The sequence below is a fragment of the Myotis myotis genome, unplaced genomic scaffold (assembly GCF_014108235.1).
Source record: "Myotis myotis isolate mMyoMyo1 unplaced genomic scaffold, mMyoMyo1.p scaffold_m19_p_3, whole genome shotgun sequence".
NCBI lineage: Eukaryota > Metazoa > Chordata > Mammalia > Chiroptera > Vespertilionidae > Myotis > Myotis myotis.
Genome location: NW_023416335.1, coordinates 163,984,072 through 164,007,604, shown reverse-complemented (window position 1 = coordinate 164,007,604; position 23,533 = coordinate 163,984,072). Strand labels below are relative to the sequence as shown.

Below are 23,533 nucleotides of genomic sequence, written 5' to 3'. Positions count from 1 at the left end.
TAGGAAACTCTATTTACAGCTGCTTTCTGTGAGTTGGGTTTTAGGTGGGGAGGGAGAGAGCTTCATTTCACATCTGGATTTATGGGTACAGGCAGTGTGAGCCCATCTGGAGGCAGAGGGGCTAGGAGAACAGTAGGCCTCCCCCCTCCTCCCCCCCGAATGCACAGGACCCTCTGGGGCAGGCCTTGGGCTTGGGAATGGAGAGATCTCGCTCTATCCATGCTCACATCAGGGATGTGAGCGCCCTGGAGTCCCAGCACCTGTGTCCTCAGGCTGGGCTCTGCCCGCAGCACGTTAGGCCTGACCAGCTTGGAAACCTCCCTGAAGGTTCCAGATCAGCGCCCCGAGACCACTCCTCCCCCAGCTGTAAGGTGAGCTCAGGGTGGACAGGCATGTGAGCGCCGCCCCACACCTCCCACCCACCCAGACACACATAACCCCGCCAGCTCGGTCCCTGCCGGTCCGTCCGCCCAGCTCCGTCCTGGGCAGCAGTGCAGCAGAGCTACAGGTGGGCCAGCGAAGCCTCCGCACAGGGAGACACCAGAGCAGGCCCAGACGGGAGGCCAGAGGCAAGCAGAGAGGCCCTGGAGCAGAGCAGAGCGGGCGGCAGCCCACACTCAGGACCTGCCCGCGATGGAGCCAGGAGGGTGCAGCTTGGCCCGGAGGCTGGGGTGCCGGCTCTGGATGGCCATCAGCAAGGCTCTGTTCGCCGAGTTCCTGGCCACGGGGCTGTACGTGTTCTTCGGCGTGGGCTCGGCCATGCACTGGCCCTCGGCGCGTCCCTCTGTGCTGCAGATCGCCATCACCTTCAACCTGGCCACGGCCATGGTGGTGCAGGTGACCTGGAAGGCCAGTGGGGCTCACGTCAACCCCGCGGTGACACTGGCCTACCTCGTGGGCTCCCAGATCTCCCTGCCCCGCGCTGTGGCCTATGTGGCTGCCCAACTGGCAGGGGCCATTGTGGGGGCTGCTCTGCTCTACAGGGTCACACCAGGAGACATCCGAGAGACCCTCGAGGTCAACGTGGTAGGTGCAGGGAGGGGCACCTGCAGGGCCAGGAGGGTGGCGGGCCAGGCAGAGGAGAGGGGCAGGGAGGTAACCGCTCCGGCACCTGCTTCACATTTCTGTAGTGAATTATCACACCCCAAAACTTGCCAAACACTAAACACTCACATTGGTGCGGGACCAATTCCGGTTGAGCCCTACTGTGAAACCAGTACTGAGTGGTTTTTCCCGTAACACAAAATTGGTGTGGCTTTAGTGCAGACAGAGCAGGGATGGGGTCGTGGATTGAGGAACAGGTGGGAGCAGCCACACGAAGGGGCAGGAGTCGGAGAAGGACCAGGCATTCAAGGGTTGGGGTAGCCAGGGAGGGCTGGGCTGTGGGTGACGGCAGGAACCCTGCATGCACTTCATCTTCCTCCCCACGTTCCCCCCGGCACCCTAAGGCCTGTTTCACCCACCCCCAACCAGATTCCCCTAGCCCAGGCGTCCTCAAACTACGGCCCGCAGGCCACATGCAAATACAAATATTGTATTTGTTCCCGTTTTTTTTCTTCAAAATAAGATATGTGCAGTGTGCATAGGAATTTGTTCCTAGTTTTTTTTTAAACTATAGTCTGGTCCTCCAACGGTCTGAGGGACAGTGAACTGGCTACCTGTTTAAAAAGTTTGAGGACCCCTGCCCTAGTCAGTTCCACCTACTTCCCCAAATCTCCTCCTTCCACTCCCACTCAGGTCTCCTCCCAATCAGCTCGCAAACACGCACCCCAGCTTCCCTGTGCCTCCTCTTTCCCACCAGTCCTGAGCCCCAGCCACCCCCCCAAATCACTGGCCCCAACCAACCTTTGGGGTGGGAAGGGTGACGCTACTTCTGCAGGGAGCAAGTGGCCAGGGCTGACCCCAACCCCCTGCACAGTCCTTAAGTCCCGGCCCTGGCAGAGGTGAGATGTGACACAGGAAATGGGTGGGGCCGCCGGCCCCTGGCAGAGCCGCGGACTCAGGGTACCCCTCTCACCCAGGTGCAGAGCAGAGTCTCAGCGGGCCAGGCGGTGGCGGTGGAGCTGGTGCTGACCCTGCAGCTGGTGCTCTGTGTCTTTGCTTCCACCGACAGCCGGCAGACGTCGGCTTCCCCGGCCGCCATGATTGGGACCTCCGTGGCCTTGGGCCACCTCATCGGGGTAAGGGGCAGAGGGGCTGCGGAGGCCGAGGGTGGAGCCGGGTCTGAACCGCGGTAGCGGGGACTGTCCCCTCCCGGGCCTGCCTCAAGCCTCTTCACACCCTGAACCCACAATCACTCCCCAGGTCTACTACACCGGCTGTTCCATGAACCCGGCCCGCTCCTTCGGTCCTGCTGTCATCGTTGGCAAGTTCGAAGTCCACTGGGTGAGACCCTCTGCTGGCAGCCCTGGGTGGGGGGAGCGAGGGCCCGAGTCGGGACTGAGGCTTCGCCAGGGGCCGGCAGACAAGGCTCCTGCCACAGACCATGTTGACCCCAGACGGAAGTTTCCCTGAGCTCAGACCAGGACTTGGACTTCCTTTCTTTCCAGCTTCAACAGCCCAGGGGACCCAGTGGACCGGCTAGAAATGGGCCAGGGCGGGCACCACAGCCTCAAGTCCTGGCTGTTTCCTTATTCACTTTCTCCAGCTGGACCAATTTCCAAACTTGGATAAAGAACAAGGCAAACAGAAATAGACACACACACACACCAGCAAAGATAGGAACAGCACTAGCCAGGGCTCCGGCTGGTACAGGGGAGGTGAGAGCAGGGAGAAAGGAGTGGTGAGGAGCCTGGGCCGCCGTGGGAGGCACGATCCCCTCGCCGCGGGCGTTCTGGACAGGACTCCTGCTTCTCAAATCTGCCACCTTTTAGACAGCTCGCGGGCTCCTGGGAGACCAAGTCGGCACTGGGGAAGCAGGCAGGGGTCCCAAAGGCACCCTGTGATCCCGATGGCTCACAAGCCGGTGCCCACTCCTCTCTGCCTCCGCAGGTCTTCTGGGTGGGACCCCTGACAGGGGCTGTCCTGGCATCGCTGATCTACAACTTTATCCTGTTCCCTGACACCAAGACCCTGGCCCAGCGGCTGGCCATCCTCACAGGCACCTCGGAGATGGAGAAAGTGGAAATGGTGGGGCCCCAGAAAAACAAACCCCAATCCAATCCAGGGGACACCGAAATGGAGAATGTGGGTCAGATAGCATAGAACTTGGCCCTTGCTGCAGGCTTTTGAGAGGCCTGTGCGTGGGCAGAGTGCCTCGTGTGGCCGGATTTCAGGTTTTCCGAGGAAAGGGGGGTGTTTAAGGGCGTGTAGGGAGGCTTGGCCTCTTGTCCTAACAGGTTGGGCAGGGGATACCAATCCCTCTCCCGGGCATTACATTTCTAGATAGAATCCGGGGAGCAAATCTGTTCCGCTTCCTCCCCCTCCATCTCTAATGGAACAGAGCAGAGGTAGGCAGGGGGATTCACGCCAGGGCTCCCGGCTGGTACAGGGGAGGTGATTCCAGATCCCCAGGTCTTGGGGAGAACAGGAGAATTAGAGCCTCAGTCCCCTTAAAGACTGAGGGCTAAAGGGACCTCAGGGAACCCCAACTTCTTGCCCCACCCTGAGGGAGGAGAGGCCAGACTTCCCAGAAGACTCAGGGCTCCTCAGAGGGATCACTGCCCTTCGGTGTGGTTTGGCGGGGCTATGGCTCCCCCCTCAGACTGGGGGCTTCTTGAGGACAGAGATTACCCTTCCAATAGATCTTCATTCCTCACTCGCCCCAAATGCTCAGGAGAGAACCCCACCCCTGGGAAGAGCTGACACAGAGAGGAAGCTTTTCTCGGGTTAGCAGAGGGGCAGGATACGGGCAAGGAAGGTTTGAGACAACGGGCCTTTTCCAGGGCAAGCTCTTCCGGGTGTTTTCCTGCCTCCCACCCCCTGTCCCATTGACAGGGACAATTCTGAGAGGGGATGACTCCAGCCCAGCCCAGCCCTCGGTCCATGTCCTGGGCACAGAAGCTGTCTCCAGCCTCATTCTCAAACCTATCAGGACACCCAAAAGCTGTTGAATAAGCTGTTGAATAAGGATGGTAGGAACGATGCAGGCAACCAAGATTCAGTGCCTCTAAGGATGACCGGAGTCTCAGCTGGTTTGTTAGTATTTACAAGCTGCTGTAAACCAATTCTGCCCATGACCTGGGGTCCTGCCTGGACCTCAGCTTCCCCAGCTACTGGATGGGCATAGGCCTCCCCTAGAGACTGCTGTGAAAACAAGAAATTGGAAAATGTTTTTGGAAGTAAAAATGTTAGAAAAACAAAGCCAATAAATGATGATTATTGTTGCTATTACTGTAATTATTGGGTTTGAATACAATTGCTGTTGATAATGGGAGGGAAGAAGGGAAAAAGGGAGATGATTGAGAGGGAGAAAAAAAGTACGTTTTTCTCGTTTCATTTGCTCCCATCATGGGAGCCCTGCCTCCTTCTCTGCTGAGTCTACTGACCTGGGAGCTTTGTGAGTATGTGTGGGGTGAGTTTCTGTGGAGCTTTGCGAGGGGGCGGGGGGTGCTGGGGGAGGGACCCTGGGATGAAGAGACAAGCCAATAAAAGTTAGTTCTTCTCATCTCTATGGCGCCCATCACCATGGTATTCTGAGATGCAGCAACCAAATCCATAAAATAGATAGGCCTTTCCCTTTGGATAGGTCTCCAAAGGGGCTGGGGGTGGGGGAGGGGCTGCCAGTCTTCCAAGCGCTGGGTGACAGGGCCCGGCCTGTGACCACTGCCCGAACAGTCCCCAGTACTCGTGGCCACAGCAGCCGTGCTCAGTGTCCTGTGATACTGTCAGTGCAGAGTATTGCTCACATCTCCCAAAGCAGGGCTGCACTCATCCATCTTCACAAAAGCACCCAGGGCTTCTTGTGCCTTTATGAGCAGGGATGGCTGGGCTCGTGTGTGTGTGTGTGTGTGTGTGTGTGTGTGTGTGTGTGTGTGTGATGTGATTGACTTGCTAAAGGTCACTTGGCTCAGTACCACAGCCCCCTAAGGTCTCCCTAGCTCCCAGCTTAGAATTTTCCAAAATAGTGCTCCAGGGGGGCTCACACAGGCTGCAGGCCCAGTATGGAAGGAAGCAGGAACTAGAAGGTTGAAGAGGGCAAGGGGTGGAGCTCCTGCAGCAGGCCCTTAGGCTCCTAGACAAATTATATCCACATCCCCAGAGCCCAGCACACACGGGTGCTCAAAAAAAGTCTGATGAATGAATGACTGAGGCTGGGCAGCTGGGAGGGAGAGGAGGTCGTGATTGATCAAGAGGAGGAGAATTCAGGAGTCACAGCTCCACACGAGCCAAGATGACAGCAGCTGGGAGCCTGCACTTGCCGGCAGGGGTAGCTGGAAGAGGGTGCAGTCACACTTCAGTCCCACCCTTACTCCAGAGCCAACTGTGTAACCTCTGTCCCAGGAACTTTGGACCAAAAGGGTAAGCAAGGGTGATTGCCGGAGGAGAACGCTGGGGGCTGCTTTCACAAACAGCTCTGTGAGGCTACGCTAGAGCACGGAGACCAGCTTCCTGAGAAGTGAGGAACTAGGTTACAACCTGAAGAGCATCCCAAGTTAGACAGGAGTGAGTAACAAAGGTGAGCCTCTCCTTCTCAGCAGCCCTTTAATAGGACAGCCGGCCATCTGCTTGGCCGCGGGAAGGGCTGGCCTTCGGGGAGCCAAATCTCAGCGGGTCCAGCTAGGGGCAGTGGGCTCCACGGCCACAGCCCCCGGGCTCGGGTGGGAGTGGGGAGCACAGAGAGGACAGAGACCCAGCCAAGCAGACCCTTGGCGCACACTCCCTTCCTCCTGTTTGTCAGGGGAAGTTTTTAATTAATGGTGTGTAATCTGATCTGGCCCTTCTCCCTGCTGAGCACTGCTTTCAATCAGCAGAGCCATCTGCAATTGCAATTCATAATTCTCCCCAAAGGGAGGGGGACTCCGGACGGGTGCCTTGGTGATTAATACAATTAGCCTTTTATGTTGATGATTGTCTTAGCAGGAGCAGATGATGCCGGCACAGAGCCTAGGCTGTCGCTTCCCCATTGGTTGGCAGGAAGCCCCTCTCTGCTTCCCACCCCACTGCTCCCTCGGGTGTAAAGAGGACAGGTCTCATCTGGAGCCACGCTGTGGACAGGGGAGGGCCCACTGAGAGCCAGGTTCTGGGGCACATGTGGGCCCCTTGGACTGAGGGGAGAGGAGGGGCAAGGTGATGATTCAGAGACGTACTTTCCAAGGAAAATCATTTTGACCTAAGGGATTCTGTACCCCAAGGTTAAAAGAAAAGAACTACTTAAGGTGAACTATAGGTTGAAAGGGCCGAGTTTAAGTACAGGCTCAGGCACTGAGAGCTGTGTGCACGTGAGCAGGTTACTTAAGGATCCTGAGCCTCACTTTCCTCACCTGGAAAATGGAGTTTGCTCCTGAGGGGCTGGAAGAACTACATGGGGTATACGTGTCCCGCACCGTGCCTGGTGCAATCAGTGGTAGCGGGCTTTACCCATCACAGTAGACTGCCATTCCCTCTGCCAATGAGTCTGGCTGCTTCTCCTCTGGTTTCTAACGCAGCCCAGCTATCAGTCAAGAAGGGATCCTTCCTCCCCATAATCCAGGCTTAGCTTGAGCAAAGGAGAGAGTCTGTAAGTACGAGTGTCAGGGGAGAAGGATCCAGAGGAAAGAGGAGTCAAGAATCAAACCCGAGAAAGAAACAGGACTCCTTGGAACAGAGACGTGGAGCACTGCAGTGATGGCAGCTGGGAGCTGGTTTGGGGGAGATTCAGGGAATGGGGGTAAGGAGGCGGGGGGAGGGGGGTAGAAAGGGGTGAAAAGAAGCAGAGCTTGGAGCATCTGGGGTTTCATATGGCAGCTAAGTAAACAAAAAAGGAGCAGTCATGAGAGCTGAGGGTTTAAGAGGCAGCACAGATCAAAATCTGTGTCTCTGATCTACAATGAGGTCAAGTGATCTGGAACAAGCTGACTGGGGTTTTTGTTTATGTTTTTTTTTTTTTTTAAAGAATAGTTTATTAATTTTTAGAGAGAAAGAGAAAGATCGATGTGAGAGCATATGGACTGGCTGCCTCCTGCACATCCCCTACCAGGGATCAAGCAAGCAACCCAGGCATGTGCCTGACCAAGAATTGAACTGGCAACCTTTCAGCGCACAGGACAACGCCCAACCAATTGAGCCACACTGGCCAGGGCCTGACTGGGGTTTTGAAGGGAGACTCTGCTGGGTCAGGAGAGGGGATCACCCCAGTGTCCCTGAGCCCCAGCGCTGTTCTCCAAGATCTGAAGCAGCGTGAGAAGAGTGCTGCTTATCACACAAGAGATTAACCTACAGCCAGTATCAGGCCGGCAATGTCATGGAGAAGACAGAGGGAAGGAGGGAGGGATGACCTGAAGGGCTAATCAAGATGAAGCATCAGGCCAAGTTGTGGCCACTCTGGCAGCTGGGGCAGGGGGTCCACACAGCCAAGATCGGTAATCATGTCTCAGGGAGGGGCAGCTTGGTTCGTGAAGGGCAATTGAGGGTGGAGAGCTGAACGGCACTAATTAATAGGCAGCAGTCGATGGGCAGAAAAGGGGGAAATGAAAAACTGTTTCAGAGCTCTGATGAAGTCAGATAAAGGGGCAGTTGTTTCGAGAGCCAATGGAGGAGGCCAGAGAGGCAGGGACCAACAACTCCACCCGCCCTGTGTGGGCAGATGAAACAAGGCCCACTCAGGCGGGCCAGAGGCGGGCCAGAGTTGGGGAGGCCGGTTATAGAACACCTGGTTGGAGGGCCTTCCTTGGCCTTAATATGCTCCAGGCCCTCTAGCTGCCTGTTCATCCTGAGATCCAGCTTTAACGCATGACTTTCCAGGCTCTCAAGGCTCCAGCTCTCCCCTCCCTCTGGGCCCCCACAGCACTCGGCACCCACCTCCATCCTCGCACCAACACGTTACTTCAGTTATCTGAACACTTCTCCCTACCATCCAGGAAGACCTTCTTAAACAAAATTATATTTTTAGTCTGCTTCTCCTCTCAGGGCAACAGTTTCCTTAACTCCTGTCCTTTTCTTGTCTTGTCCCCAAACCATGGCCTTCCAGTGTCAAAGGAGAAAAAGCCCTCCTCTGGCGCTGTGGACGGGGAGCAAACTGGACAGAGGGTTGCAATACTCCCCCAGCTCCCTGCCCCGAGTACCTGACGCCTCTCGCCTCCTTTGTGTTGAAGCCGCTGAATGTCTCCATCCTACACTGTGATTCCAGAACGCCACCAAAATGTTCTATTATTTTGGTCTTGGCCTCGCTGATTCATAACAGCTTTTGCCCCCTTCCCTGACTCAGGAGTCACAGGGAATGGCTCTGGGGGTCATGACTGGAACAAATGTTGATCCTACCCTACACAGGCTTCGTGCCAGATGTCCTGGAGCAGAGCCTTGCTTTTCCTATACCTCAGGTTCCCTCAGAGCTGAAGGAACTCCCTGTTTTAATCTCTCCACAGCTAAGTAGCAGGTTCCTAACACATCTGGTCTAGCCAACAGCATATCTCCCACAAACAGCTAACACTTCCAACCCAAATGACATGGATAATAAGATGCACTACCACTTTATGAGCCAGTAAGAAAGAAAAACCACTGCATTATGTTTGTAAGATGCCACTGATTATAAGATAGCTCGATTCTCAGACACTAAAATATATATTTTAAGTGCACCTTATGACCAAGGAATAATCATTTCTCTCTCAAATCTTGGCTCTTTAAGTTAGATTTTAAAGAAAAGGGGAACGGAAGGCCAAATGGGAACCACACTGAAGGGGGGGGGGGGGGGCGGTCTCGAGTCTCCTTCCTCCAAGGCAGTGGTTTTCAACCTTCCTAATGCCGCGACCCTTTAATACCGTTCCTCATGTTGTGGTGACCCCCAACCATAAAATTATTTTCGCTGCTACTTCATAACTATAATTTTGCTACTGTTATGAATCGTAATGTAAATATCTGATATGCAGGATGTATTTTCATTGTTACAAATTGAACATAATTAAAGCATAGTGATTAATCACAAAAACAGTATGTAAGTATATACGTGTTTTCCGATGGTCTTAGGCGACCCCTGTGAAAGGGTTGTTTGACCCCCAAAGGGTTCTCGACCCACAGGTTGAGAACCGCTGCTCTAAGGGTATGGATACCATTGCCCTTACATGCTCTCAACTCATCTGCTTGACTGTTGCTAGCCCAGCTTTTAAAGACCCAGGCCACCCTCGCTGTGAACATCTCCTCTCCATCAGAACCAGGGAATCGCTAAAGAGAACCCCACTTTTCTCATGGAGACAAAATGAAGCACAAGCCAGGACCACCATTTTTGAGATCATCGCCTACCACTCCACCATTTATCCAACCACTTCCCATCCTACCAGGTTATCTGCCCCAGAGCCTCCAGGCCATGCCATGAGAAGATGGACAGATTAGTCATTTCCTCCTAATCGGGCTAAAACAGCTCTGTTAAACTGCAGGCAGTTCCCGTTAAAGCAGAGCAGCTGGAAAGGGGCTTAGCCCTTTAATGCCAGCAGCTGTATCTCCACAGTGTGGCTGCTCTGCTGAGGGGCTGGACTCTGTCCAGAAGCATCAAGCGTTTAGCCCCAGTCAATGTGTATTAACCTAGGAGGGGAGAGCAGCCAGCTCCCTGAGAGGAGGGGAGGTGGTTCATTTAAGAACCTCCACCCCCAGGCTTTGATTTCCAATGAGGAAGAAAAATTCCAGCCCCTTCATCTCCCTCGCTCTACTAAAATCTGGACAAACTGCATCATCTCGAAGGCAGAAGGAGCTTTCTCTGTGGCAGGAACAATCCCATTTCAAAAATTCACCTAAGGACAGATTCACTTGTTAGTTTTGACAGCATAAAGACTTTAGGCCATTAACCATACTGACTCATTCGCCTTTAAGCTGATTTTTTCCCTCTGAGGCCTTAAATATTCTTTTGATCTCAGGTATGCACACATGTGGACACAACAGACTGATAACCTCTTCTTGGAGAGCACTGGGCCCTGGGGTTGATGAGGGAGAAAGCTGAACAGCCCTCAGAAAGCCCTGGCACAGAGCAGGCTGCTGAAGAGAGATCACTCAAAGACTTCTCACTCAAAGCCAGATGGTGAACACGAGACGGGGTGAGAGCTAATGCCACTCAGGGGAAAAGCCAGTAAGCTAATCCGCTGACACGTTTCTAGAAGCAGGCTGATGGCTTTGGTTCAGAGACTTGCCTGTTCTTGGCTCTGAGCTTCAGAGCACACAAGATGCACAGGCACTCCCACCAGGAGCAACCTCACACATCCACACCAGCTCTTCCTCCTCCTTCCACACAGAATGCAGCCCTGGATCACCAAGCACAGGTCTTCCATTCTACCAGACAACAACCCTAACCATGAAGACATTCCCAGCCCTAATGCTTTCCCTGGGGTCTGGGCCTCCCTGCTCTTCCTGAGTCATCTGTTGAGAGTACATGAGCAGGTCCACATACAGAGCTGAGTGGAATCATTCATGTACCTAACTAGAGGCCTAGTGCATGAATTCGTGCACAGGTGGGATCCCTCGGGGTGGCCTGTGGGGATTGGGCTGAAACTGGCTGTCCAACACTGCCTGCTACTCCTGTCTGCTTCTCCTGCTCATCCTGGCCCCGCTGGGCCTGCCACTGGCTCATGGCCAGTCAGTCCTGATCAGGAGAGGCTCATGCTGCCATAGCAGAGCTCACCAACAGAACCCACAGGGATCAGGCCTAAACCGGCAGTCAGACATCCCCCAAGGGGTCCCAGATTGGGAGGGTGCAGGGACACCCCCCTCCTCCGTGCACGAATCTCATGCACCGGGCTTCTAGTATATAGAGAATAACAAATCCATGATGTTAAAGAGTCTGAAGTAGCAAGCACCAGAGTTGACCTCCAGAGTGGGGCTGCAATCCTCAGGGTCTAATCCCAGCCAAGCTATAGACTTGTGGGAATTTGAGCCATCACCTCTCTGAATTTGTCAATTGGGATGATATCACCAATCCTGCCCACCATACGTGGGTGTGGAGACCAAGTAGATGATAAATGAAAGCACTTTGCACACTCTAAACCGGGGGTCCTCAAACTATGGCCCACGAGCCACATGCAAATACAAATATTGTATTTGTTCCCGTTTTGTTTTTTTACTTCAAAATAAGATATGTGCAGTGTGCATAGGAATTTGTTCATAATTTTTTTTTAAACTATAGTCCGGCCCTCCAACGGTCTGAGGGACAGTGAACTGGCCCCCTGTTTAAAAAGTTTGAGGACCCCTGCTCTAAACCATCACATTACTTTCCCTAGAGGCTCTGTGGGGAATCAGTTCCCAAGCCCATCTTCACTGATGACCAGAGAAGGTATGAACTGGCAAGTGCTTGATTAGAAGTCTTAACTTTCCATTTACATGTGTCTGAGCCTAGCACACAGATGGTATCCAACTGTGTGAGATGTGAGAGTAATGCTATATAAAAATGATGCAACTAAATGCAGCCCGGCAAGAGTTATAGAGAAGGTAGACAAAAGGGAAAATTCTGCTTCCAACTCTGAGTCCCTGAAAAGTGGCCTCCTTTCCCAGCCCACATGACTGCAGAGGAGACGGCTCCCACACACTACAAGGTTATTCCTGGTGATGTCAAGCTGTCTTCCGCCTGACTTCGTGAATAAAAACCATCAACAAATACAGACTCAGAACCTGAGTCCAATAAATCATACAAGGACCTCCTGGACTAGGGCCTTCACTTATTTACAAAATATACCAGCTACAGGGAGATTTTTAAAAATTATTAAATTCTTAGGTTAAGTGGCCATTCTCCAAACCCTGTTTATACTAGAAGCATGACGACAAACATGCCCCAAACCTGCATGCTTAAAAAGCTTTTTGCATCAGTGGCTTCAACTTCAGAGTCATGACCAAGACTATCACCGATGCGCATTGATCAAGAATCTACTGTGTGAGCTGTAGCAACTTGAACACTGAACTCTGCCACCTTCACTTCTCAGATCTGGACAGCACAATGGCTCTCTCCCTGCTCATGATGAGAGTGAGAAAAGGTGATGCATGATTATGCAAACTGCTTGGTGTACCAGGCACAGCAGTGGGTCTCCCACATGCTTTCCCAATAGGAAATCACATACCGTATGCATATGCATATGTACGTGCCGGTCTATCTGAAGCTCGAGGTGGGTAGGGAGGCTCTACTGTAACAAAACACACACACAGCAAGCCTCGTAGTTGTGCTCCTTGCAATCACTCAGCACTACTTGTCATTTTGTGCTATCCAATAATTTAACTATGACTACAAGAATTCAAGACCCCTTTCAATGCCACAGGGTCAGTTTATAGCCCCCAAAATTACTATTTTTACCACATTAAATCACCTGAACACCTTATAGCCCCCTAATCAAAACCAGATGCCTTCTTGCCTTCTATTTCTGCAAGCAATGAATTCAATACCTTCTTATGGAAGAAGTCATTAAACATCCAGTAAAAATGCAAATTGTTGCTGCTGAACCAAACTGTGTAATGCCTGCCCAGTTAAATAAGTATCAAACTCAGGAGACTTACACAGATTGATAACAGAACAAATTTAAAGATTCTGGTTATTAGCAAGTGGGACAGTCAAGTTCAACTGCATTAAAGAAGGAGCAACAGAGAGCAGAAAGGGTTGGGAGCAGGAGAAAGAGGTGACGGCCACTCCAAAGCACTGAACCCTTTCCACAGATCTCACACAGGAAGAATAATTTAATTAAGAAAGCCCTTGAAAGTGGAAAGTCAAGCTGTTCCACATGAAGTGCTGTTAAAGAAGTTGAAGATGGGTACATATTTCCCTTTGCTAATATCAGAATTATTTTCATGGTTAAGGTCTCGTGGCCTAGCCCAAAACTGAGCAACTGGCTGCCAGCATCTGACACACAGGACCATTTTCTTTTTCGTTAATGGGCCATCAGTTCCTGCATAGGGAAGCCTTGCCTTACTAACATTCTACAATCCATTTACTTCCTCTGCATTAGTGACTTAAAATGCACCTTGGGGAGATACTACAGAACAGCAAATATGGAGCCAGGCCAACACTAGGCTTGCAGAGACATAAGAAAAATTTAAAAAAACAAAACCTAACAGGCATGTGTGTGCAAAGGCAAGGAAGGGGAGAAGGGACCCATCCTCTGTCAATTTGCTGAGGCAGATGGGTCCTGCTGTGAGAGCTGCCACCTCCTGGGAAAAAAGCCAGTAGGTTGCCTCCTCTCTCCGCAGTTACATATTAAGCCTGCAACTGTTTACGTTCAATCTCAGATACATTCTGTTCACCAGCTTCAGAGTTCCGAGTGCAGGTGCCCTCAGTTAATCATCCCAGCTCACTCCAGAGTCACTTCCAGCAGTGAAGGATGTTCCTCCCAGGCAGCCTGCCAGCCAGCCAGCCAGAGTTGTGGTTTTTAAAAATCTGCACCATTCTGGTCCCTAAAGACTTGTTTAAAGTTTGTTTTTTGTTTAAAGTAGTTTCTTCAAATTAGAGAGTAACAGTCAAAGGGATAAATCCAGGACTTCAATTTGGACAACAAAAGAGACAATGAGAAACAAAGAAACAAACTCCTGCTGATGGTAAAGTTTGTGTGGAAAAGGGAATGGAGATGAACAGACTCAGAACACTTAGAGGAAAAAGTATTTTCTTAAAAAAGGTGTTAAAGGTTACCTTCCAGGACAAGACAACCAAACTCATATTCACTTTGAAAAAAAACGATTTACTTTTTTCCAAATATTATTTCAAATATGTATTGTACAGACAAGGGTCAATATGTGTCATAAACATTCTATAGAAGAACGCATTTTTATAGACATTGAAAATAATTTTAATAAAAGAAAACTCATATTTATCTAGATGTAGCTATGTTACATAGGAAGATTTCAGCATCCAAAGTGCAAAGACAAAATGTGGCTTTTCTTGCCACACAAAATATTGACAATCTCCCCTGTAGCCTACTCTTAATTGTTAGTGGGATGCCAAATAGACAGCATACTGACCTCTACGGCTCCAACAGACAGGCAGGGCTCAAGAATCAGAATGAATTCACTTATAAACAAACTGGCCTCGATCCCCACCAAAGCCAAAGTCCAGCCAGAGGCCCATTAGAGATAAATACAAAAAGTGTCACTTTTACAAGGTTGTGCCACTTAGTACTATTAAACCTAACCAATTCAACTTAAAGCTAAGTATACACCCATCACTAGTTCTGTCCTCACCCTATCCCATTTTTCTGAAGGCTCCATGTTATAGCTCCAGTTCATCATGGAGAAAGAGGAACATCCAAGTTCTCAGGAGCCATCCTAAATCCTCTATCCAAATCTGTTTTCACCCTGCCCTCCCACCTCCCACTCTGAGACAAGTTAATTTTACTAAAGAGGTAGGGCTCTGTCATTGCCTCGTGGAAATAAGTTCTAAATAACACCACAGAAAGGTCATTCCACGAGCAGCATTTAGCTTTCAGCCAAAGGGATGAGGCCCTCCCCACCACAGCCCCTCCCAATCACAATGAATTTCATAATGCCCTCTACCCCTATAAAGAGCTCCCATCTGAAAGCTCCCAACGACAGCACAAGGTGTTGATGTTACATTACTTGGAGAGAAAGAGAGGAAGATATATATAGTTTTAATAAAACCCCCATGCACAATTATACTTGATTAAAAGCCTGGAGAATGCTAAAAGTAGTAACAAGTACAGGAGGCTGCAAGCAGAGAGTACAGGTGCGCCCTTCCTTTGCAGTCAGTAAATGCTGGAAGTAACAGGAGACGTGACTTCACTTGAGCATTGGAGAAGCAAAGAAGTTGCCTTGACGTCCTAGGTTTGTGGCAGACTTGCTTTTGCTTCCAAATCTGAAGAAAAAGAGAATAAGCTGGAAAAAGTATTCTATAAAAAACAGTAAATGAACAACTATAACATGATGATGTAATCAACTAAAAGTAGAAACTCCTCAAAAACTACTCTGTAGCCCTTACTGGTTTGGCTCAGTGGATAGAGCATCGGCCTGCGGACTGAAAGGTCCCAGGTTCGATTCCGGTCAAGGGCATGTACCTTGGTTGCGGGCACATCCCCAGTAGAAGGTGTGCAGGAGGCAGCTGATCAATGTTTCTCTCTCACCGATGTTTCTAACTCTTTATCCCTCTCCCTTCCTCTCTGTAAAACATCAATAAAATATATTTTTTAAAAAAACTACTCTATAAGCTACTCAGTCATCTGAGATGAGGGGGAAAACAGTAAAGGCCTTTAGACCCTTTTAAAGAGGGATCCTTATGGCTCCAGGTTTCCCTTTAAAGTCTAGTCGCTAGCTAAGATCTAATTCAATCTTTCTTTCAATTAGCTTCAGTATGTGGGAGAGAGATCTAAGCAGGCAATCCCCATACCTGGGCGTGTTCCTGGTGAGCGTGGAGCGGACTCGCTGTGACAGGGAGCTGGAGGAAGGCGTCTTGAGAAGCTGATGCTCAGGAGTGGTCACAGGTCCCAGTAAACTCACTTCAATCACAGTTAAGCATATTTTTAAAGGGGGGAGGGGGTGGAGGGAAGAGGAAAGCACCCATGTAGGTGGCCAGTTTTAAGCTGAAATCCCTGTGAAGTACTTAAGAACTAAGGCTAGAGACCGAGCAAAGCCCCAGAGATCATGTCTGTCATCATGTAACACACCAGTGTATCTTTTGAACTACGCAGGCAACTGCTCAATGAATTGCTGACATTCACTTCCTGATTTAGGCCATCCTCAAACTTCAAACTTCACAAATCTAACATATGACCACTTGATTCTTACCTATATTACAAGAAATAATATGCTCCCTTATAATGAAAGAACATGTGAGGTTGCCAGTGCCACTGAGGCTGGAATGAAACCAGCCTCCTACAAACTGGCAAAGCTTTTAAGAAATCAAATGGTAAAACATATCAAGAAACATAAGGATAAATTATATATAAATTATTATTATGTCTATATATTTTTTACTTTCCATATGGGTAAAGAACATAAAAAAGGTGAGGAAAATCAGGATAGATCTGTATAAATTCTCCTTCAATGTTAGAAATCTCAAAATGATTTTAATTTTTATTGGAGAATATGAATTTCAAATAACTCTAGCAAAGGCAGGGAGAGAGCCCATGACCAAAACTGGAGAGGTCTTTTAAAAAGCACAACTTGGGCCTTACCTTTAACATCTGGTGTCTGTGGTGTTGAAAAGGCATTTGAGTTTTCAATGACATGCATGGGGTCAATGTTCTCTTGTTCCACCATCATGAACTGACTCCAGTATTCCAGGGGCAGTGAGAGCAAGCGTTCTACCACCTAAAAGCCATCAAATACGTTAGCAAGCTTTCAAATCTCAGGGCTTATCTCTCACAGTCTCTCACATTATCATGTCACACAAGTTCATATATAAACATGATTGCCTACCTTGGGTTGACGCTTGATGTCCTGTACCATTGTCATTGGATCTGGATTGGGCACAGCGTGGGCAACTATTGTAGGGCCAAAGACTTTAGCCAGATTGGCAATATCCATTTTAGTGTTTGGGCTCTGAGCCACTCTAAGCAAAAGAACATTAAATTAGAAGACTTGCTCCTCCACTTAAACATGGACCAAAATATACAAGTTCAACAAGAAAACAATTCACCTCCCTAACACACAAGCCACATTGTCTTCCCTTGGAAAATTCCCTAACTCCCAGAAACAACTTTCTGCTGTACTTACCTCTGCAAGTGAATCATGAGGAAAGCTAATGTGTCTCTGTTGGCCTGGGGCAGCTCACCAACAGCCTGGTACATGGCAGCTATGCTGTTGTCCTCATCTGTGATTTCTGTAAATGAAAAGAAAGTACCAAGAGGCCTAAGACTGCTTTCCCTTGACAGCAGGCGTCCAAGTTATCGACCACAAAGTCTCATCTATACAGTAAGCTTCTGAAACTTCTGATTAGGTTCATGACTACATCAGACTCTAGGTTCATTAACAAGCAGGATACTGACCAACAGTTCAATATTAGAACTCAGAACTTTTAAAAAACCAGCTCTTGCAGTTAGGGAAAGCATGTGCAGAAAGGCAGACATACAACTGCTATGACTACAATTATCAAGAAGGTATTTGTTCATAAAACATGTTTATGGGCCTACTATGTGCCAGGTACTATTGGAGGAGTTAAAAAAGTAAATATCTACTAGGTAGTAACACATGTAATAAAATAAGAAAGGCAAGAAGCTAGAAAGTAACAGGAGCTATTATTTTAGAAATGCTGGTCAGGAAAGGGGTTTCTGAGGACAAGACATTCAAAAAGAAACCTAAAAGAAATAAAGAAGCGAACCATGCACATATTATTTCTGCAACTACTGTGAAGGCCAGGAGGGTTGGTATGTTCTAAGAACTGCAAGAACTCCATTGTAACTGGAGAGGAAAAAAAGAAGGGAAGGGCATAAAAGGAAATGATATTAGATACAAAACCAGGAGCCAAATCATGTAGGGTCTTTGGGACATGCTAAGGATGGATTTTATCCTGTGAATGAAGGGAAGCCATTGGAAGACACTGCAGACAGAAAGCACATAATGTAATTTAAAGAACCACTCTAGCTACTTTACCACAGAGGGTTAAGAGTAGAAACAGGAAAAACAGGAGGTGCTTACATCACTCCAGAGTGAGAGATGTTCAGAGTGGTAGTAGGACTGAAAATTTTCAAATGTAGCCTATAATTTACAAGAACTTCGCAGACAAGATTTGCCAGCTAATGGATTAAATGTGAAATGTGAGGAAAAGGAATTAAAGATGGTTCTAAGTTCAAAAGGCCAACCTAAAACTTGACCAAACAAAAACAAAAACCTGTTAGAGCCCTATACTGTTTAGACAGGAAGAGAACAGGCATGGGCAACATGACATAGTTATTTATCCACCAAAGTATTTGAATATCTGCTGTTTCAGGCACTTTACTAGATGGGGATAAAACTGCAAACAAAGAAAATGCAAACATTCCTGCCCCTTGTGGGACTCACACTCAAGTATTAAGATCTGCTCTTACCTGCTGCTCCCATAAAGGTCTTGTTCAGCCGAAAGGTCAGAAGGGGTTCTTTAAGGTTTCGAAGGAAGTCTTTCAGGAAGCTACAGATAGCATGGATGTCATCCACTTTGCTGAGGAGGGGTACAGTTTTCACTCTGAGAAATTTCTCTTTTAGTTCTTTTACTGTCCGGTCACAGCCTGAGACCCGATATAGGCCTGTCTATTATCGAGATGACACTCTCAGTTAAGAAGCTCCTGAGTGTTAACACAAGTAACAAACTCACCCTCCCCCAGGTTCATGCTTACCTCGGTCAGCCCCCTCTGTTCAATCTCATTTACGCAGTGGACAATAATGGAGGGGATCATTGGAGAAGTCTGAGACACATAATCTGCCAGTATTCCCTGAAATGGGAATGTTTTAAGTTATCGTGTTTACCACTTAGACCAGCAGATCTAGACCAGTGTGCAGAACCATCTCCCAACTAATACTCAGGCTGGGACATCATGTCTCCTTTCAATTCCTATTCCTAACGCATATATTAGAACAGAGACACTCAATTATTTTTCCTACCTCCACACCAGGACTGATTTATGGTCACAGATACCACACTCTTCATGAACAAGTAATAAAACCACTAGCTACAACTGCGTCCTTGTTTTTCTTCTACACAAGGGCATCAGAAAACAAGCAATAATGAGATTACAGGTAAGGCCTTTAATATAAACTAATTTGTTGCTTTTAAAAAAGAAAACCTTTTAAATTATTCTTAGTAAGGAAAATAAACACAACTCAATTGCTTGTGATACAACCCTACCTTTAAGGGAGAACTCCATGGTACAGAATACAGAAAATTTGTTAGAAAAAAAAAGTCTTTGCACAGATAAGAATTCTTAAAATTAGGGAAATAACATTTGATTTGCTGGGGGCTGGGTAGTAGCTTAGTCATTTTGCTTTGTTTCTTGCTAATGTTGCTTGTACAATAAATACTTTCTTAATGGATTGAATCAATTTTTAGAAATAAGCAACCTAATCTTAATAGCCTTGTATGGAATATCTCTAACGTAAGAAAGAGAAAAGATATTCACAGATGAATTTATATGTTGTCTGGGATTTGATTCAAAATAATTCATTGGACAGGGCCAGGAGGGAGAGATAGGAATATTGATAAAGCAAGACTGGACATGAATTAGTAATTGTGGAAGCTGAGTGATACAAACCAGGAATTAGTTATATTAATCTCTCTACTTTTGTATGTTTCAAATTTTACAAAATAGGATAGGATGGGGAAGGGGGGGTAAGGAAGAGGAAAGAAGATGAGAAAAGAAAGGGGAGGAAGGAAAGGATAGAATGGAAACAAGGAAGAGAGGGAGGAAGTGTGAGGAGAGAAAAAGGGAAGGAGAAAGGGGAAGGGAGGGCGAGTGGGAGGGCAGGTAAGGGAAGAGGAGTTTTGGTCTAGAAAGGTTATAAAACAGACTAAACCATACAGGACTCGACTACAAGTTAACGTTTTATAATTTGTATTCATTACTCGTGGAAAACATACTTGGCATCATTAATTATAGAACAAAACTGACATTCAGCTGTGGAAAAGCTAAGAAGCCCTAACACAATGCTTCCCATAGGCCGTACCTCTCCAATCTTAACAGGTGTCCCTATCAGGGTAGGAATGCAGGGAAGGGGACAGCGGTCCCGACATTCTGGATGAGAGACGACACGACAGTCTCGACACTTAAGAGACAGCTTGCCAAATTTTATCCGCTTCCCACATGGAACGCAAGATTCGGGTTTAATAACCTGAGGAGGATGAAATGGGGCAGAAGGAACAGAGTGGTACGAATTAGGAAATTATCAACATCATCAACCACTTTAAGCACTTAGCCTGTGCTGAACAGCTTTCTAGTCCTTTTTTACACTTATCTGTTTGTGTAATTCTCACAATAATCCTATAAAATAGGTTGTGTTTTTGTTTAAGGAAACAGATGCAAAAAGAGGCTAAGTAACTTGCATAAAGTCATCCCACTGGAAGGGAACAGTGAGTGTACAACAGTGGAAAGAATCTGTTTACAAGGAGTCAGAAAACCTCCATGTTAACTATGCCACTTACTGTCATGTAGCTCAAACAAGTCAGTTAACTCCTCTGAGCCTGTCAGTTTGCTTGGGTTTTTATGAGGAAATCATATGGGACAAAGTTAAATTGTGCTATTATTTAAAAGCATAAAACATAAATATATATCACTAAGAAGTACAAAATGCTTCTGAAAAATTGCTTTCTTCGAATTTTGTGTTCCTCCCAGAATGGAAAGCTACACACCTTTTGTAATTCAGCAGTGACCCCTGCATAGAGGGACTGGAAGGAGGAAGGAAATTCATCATTTAACTTTATAATGTTAGAGCAGCAGTCACCAACCAGTGGTCCACGGGCCACTGGTGGTCCATGAGGTCTGAAAGGTTGGCGACCACTGTGTTAGAGTACTGAAATTTGTTCCTGGTATATATTACTCTCACAATTAAAAAATTAAGGGTGCCCCCAAAAAGGAGGAGCAATCAGAGATTTACCGTCTTAGAGACAAAGTCGTGCAGACGCATCCCCCCGCTACTCTGCGGAGTGCTGGAACCGTCTGTTTCAGTTCTTGGCTCTAGCGGCCTGCTGCTCAAGGTAGAGTCACTATTCCAAGGCTGTAAAGTACCTAGAAAGCAAGCAGCTTTAACCTTAAGTATTTTGTTACTTCTGAAATTTAACCGCAATTTCAATATAATCTATAATAATAAAAGGGTAATATGCTAATTAGACCGGATGTCTTCCAGACATCATTCCGGACGTCCTTCCTGACAAAGCCGGGGCTGGATGGAAGCCAGCCTGGGTCCCGAGTGCCTGCGGGTGGCCTGAGGGAAGCCAGCCGGGGTCCCTGGTGCCTACAGGCGGCCGGAGGAGGGAAGCCAACCCGGTCCTGGGTACCTGCCGGAGGCCTGAGGAGGGAAGCCAGTGCTGGCAGTCGGGAGAAGGAAGGCCTACTCTTGCACGAATTTTCATGCATTGGGCCTCTAGTTGATAGATAACCAGTAATCTGTAACCATAATCAGAAGTGAATAGCCTTTTATTTCATTGCTGGCTGGTGTGGCTCAGCTGATTGGAGCGACATCCCATACACCAGCGGTTCTCAACCTGTGAATCGCGACCCCTTTGGCGGTCGAACAACCCTTTCACAGGGGTCGCCTAAGACCATCCTGCATATCAGATATTTACATTACAATTCATAACAGTAGCAACATTACAGTTATGAAGTAGCAACGAAAATAATTTTATGGTTGGGTCACAACATGAGGAACTGTATTTAAAGGGTCAGAAGGTTGAGAACCACTGCCATACACCAAAAGATTGTGGGTTTGATTCCCAGCAGGAGACATACCTAGGTTGCAGGTTCAATTCCCCAGTCGGGAGGCAACCTAGTGATATTTCTCTCTCACATCGATGTTTCTTTTTCTTCTTCCTCTCTCTCTCTCTCTCTCCCAACTTCCTCTCTCAAAAAAAAAACAACAGTGAGCCCTGGCTGGTGTGCTCAGTGGTTAGAGTGCTGGCCCACGAACTGAAGTACCCGGGTTGCAGGTTCCCCCATCCAGTTGGGGCACAAGCAGGAGGCAACCAATTGATGTGTCTCTCACATCAATGTTTCTCTCTCTCTCCTCTTTTCCCCTCCCAGTTGGTCCCTTTCACACTCTCTAAAAATCAATGGGAAAAATATCCTCCAGTGAGGATTAACACACAAAAAAAGAAGTGAATATAACGGACGGACACGGACACACACACACACACACACACACACACACACACACTATCAAGAATTAACAAGTTATGCACTAATGGCATAGGCCAGGGCTAACAATCTAAGGTAGAGCTTTGATACAGTGCTCTGGCCATCACCCACAACCCAGAGGACCTGTTTTCCTTCGACTTCTTGTCCAATATGGAACAGTTTCAATAGTGGATGTAGCTTCAATGGGCCCGCCATCACTGGGAACAGTCACTGTAGTTTTTGCAACTATGGATTCATTCCCCTGAAACGAAATTGTAATGAGGGAAGGACGAACATTTAAATCTAATTTCCCCTCCACTATAGGGTTTTGGAATGCTTGAAAAATTCCTGAGTCTTTGTCAGGACTTAAGGCCCAAATCACTATTAAGTCAAAATCTCATCCTTTAGGACAGAAATATAGGCCACGAGGGTATACATACAAGCAACTAAGAATCAAGCATAAAACTGACAGCTGTTTATTTAATCAGACTGATTCCATTCATATGGATAAGAATCCTATTACATAAAAATACCCTCATCAACATCTCAAAATAACACTTGCAATGTTGACTCAGAATTTTTAATGTTTGGGGCTACTAATCTTTGATGTGTTCAAGACCACAATTGTCTTGGCCTGACTATTCTTACCTGGTCTGCTGTAGAGCCAATGGAACGAGTTTTCTTTATAGGTCCCGGGGGGCCATCAACGAACTGTCGGCTATTGGAGCGCTAGAGAGGGGGCAAACACTATTAACTTTAGTGCCAAGCAGATCTGAAGCACAGAAGATAAACTTATTCCATTAGACAACTTGGATCCAAGTCCTAGGATCCAAGGCTATGGTAAATAACAAACAATGTGCTTTCTCTCACTGCCTATTTCCACATGAAGCTTAAGTTGTACCAACACAAAAATGTCTTCCCTTGAAGAAACAAGCAAGCTTTGGAAAAATTTAGATGACAGCACCAAAGTAGAGCTGTAATCCTATCTAAGGACACGAAGTCTTTGGAAACATATTAAGCACCCTAAATAAGCATGCACAGACAGATCTCTGCTTATCCCATTATACACACATTTCATCTGAAGCTTTTATTAGAGCACAAAAGTCCTGCATAAAAAGTCATATGACAACTCAAAACAAACTTAAGCATATCCTTTACCACATGATGAATGAAGTGAGAGCAGTCCAGAATAGTAACATGGGACAGGATTCTATCCTGAGTTACAACCCGCAGCAAGGATTAGAAGGTGTTTAACAATGGCTAGAGCAACATATCAGAAATGCAGTTATGTGACAGAATTTCCAAGGAAATTCTTTTATTGTTACTTTATTTAAAAAAGAAAAGAAAAACCAAAAAAAAGAAAGAGATAAGGATCAAAAGAAACTGACAAACAAAACAGATCCAGTGACATGGAAGCATGCAACAGACTGAGGACTCTCAGAGGGAAAGGGCTGGGGGGAGGGAAGAGATCAACCAAAGAACGTATTTGCATGGACACAGACAATAGTGGGGTGAAGGCCTGGGGAGGGGTCAATAGGGAAAAAAGGGGGACATCTGTAATACTTTCAACAATAAAGATAAATTTTTTTAAAAAGAAAAAACATACCCTCTTTTCTCTCTTCTTCAGTTTGAAAGTCTTTATTACAGAAGAATCCCAATCCTGTTGACAATTACACTGTATTAATTTCTTTCTTTGGTTA

General features: G+C 47.5%; 2 protein-coding genes across 10 annotated transcripts in view; one reads left to right on the top strand and one right to left on the bottom strand.

Moving 5' to 3' along the window:
* Nucleotides 1–477: 477 nt before the first annotated feature.
* AQP6 (aquaporin 6) lies at nucleotides 478–4,307 on the top strand. Its single transcript, XM_036299764.1, has 4 exons — nucleotides 478–1,026; nucleotides 2,022–2,180; nucleotides 2,305–2,385; nucleotides 2,992–4,307. Exons 1-4 carry the CDS (start codon nucleotides 634–636, stop codon nucleotides 3,202–3,204), a joined length of 846 nt encoding a protein of 281 aa, XP_036155657.1. The 5' UTR covers nucleotides 478–633; the 3' UTR covers nucleotides 3,205–4,307.
* A 9,438-nt stretch (nucleotides 4,308–13,745) lies between these two features.
* RACGAP1 (Rac GTPase activating protein 1) overlaps nucleotides 13,746–23,533 on the bottom strand; it is a 30,480-nt gene continuing 20,692 nt past the window's right edge. For all 9 annotated transcript variants that reach the window (XM_036300467.1, XM_036300469.1, XM_036300468.1 and 6 more), the window contains 12 exons: nucleotides 23,440–23,493; nucleotides 22,482–22,562; nucleotides 21,978–22,095; nucleotides 20,599–20,729; nucleotides 19,672–19,836; nucleotides 18,348–18,443; nucleotides 18,063–18,261; nucleotides 16,753–16,858; nucleotides 16,456–16,588; nucleotides 16,212–16,347; nucleotides 15,425–15,533; nucleotides 13,746–14,896 (listed from right to left, as the gene is read on the bottom strand). In XM_036300467.1, the coding sequence (XP_036156360.1) occupies nucleotides 14,821–14,896; nucleotides 15,425–15,533; nucleotides 16,212–16,347; nucleotides 16,456–16,588; nucleotides 16,753–16,858; nucleotides 18,063–18,261; nucleotides 18,348–18,443; nucleotides 19,672–19,836; nucleotides 20,599–20,729; nucleotides 21,978–22,095; nucleotides 22,482–22,562; nucleotides 23,440–23,493 (1,404 nt within the window). In that variant the 3' untranslated portion in view covers nucleotides 13,746–14,820. The remainder of the gene's footprint in view (nucleotides 14,897–15,424; nucleotides 15,534–16,211; nucleotides 16,348–16,455; nucleotides 16,589–16,752; nucleotides 16,859–18,062; nucleotides 18,262–18,347; nucleotides 18,444–19,671; nucleotides 19,837–20,598; nucleotides 20,730–21,977; nucleotides 22,096–22,481; nucleotides 22,563–23,439; nucleotides 23,494–23,533) is intronic.

Coding starts and splice junctions, on each gene's coding strand:
- AQP6 (XM_036299764.1), top strand. CDS start 634: ATGGAGCCAGGAGGGTGCAGCTTGGCCCGGAGGCTGGGGTGCCGGCTC. Junction 1,027..2,021: donor AGACCCTCGAGGTCAACGTG/GTAGGTGCAGGG, acceptor CCTCTCACCCAG/GTGCAGAGCAGAGTCTCAGC. Junction 2,386..2,991: donor GCAAGTTCGAAGTCCACTGG/GTGAGACCCTCT, acceptor CTGCCTCCGCAG/GTCTTCTGGGTGGGACCCCT.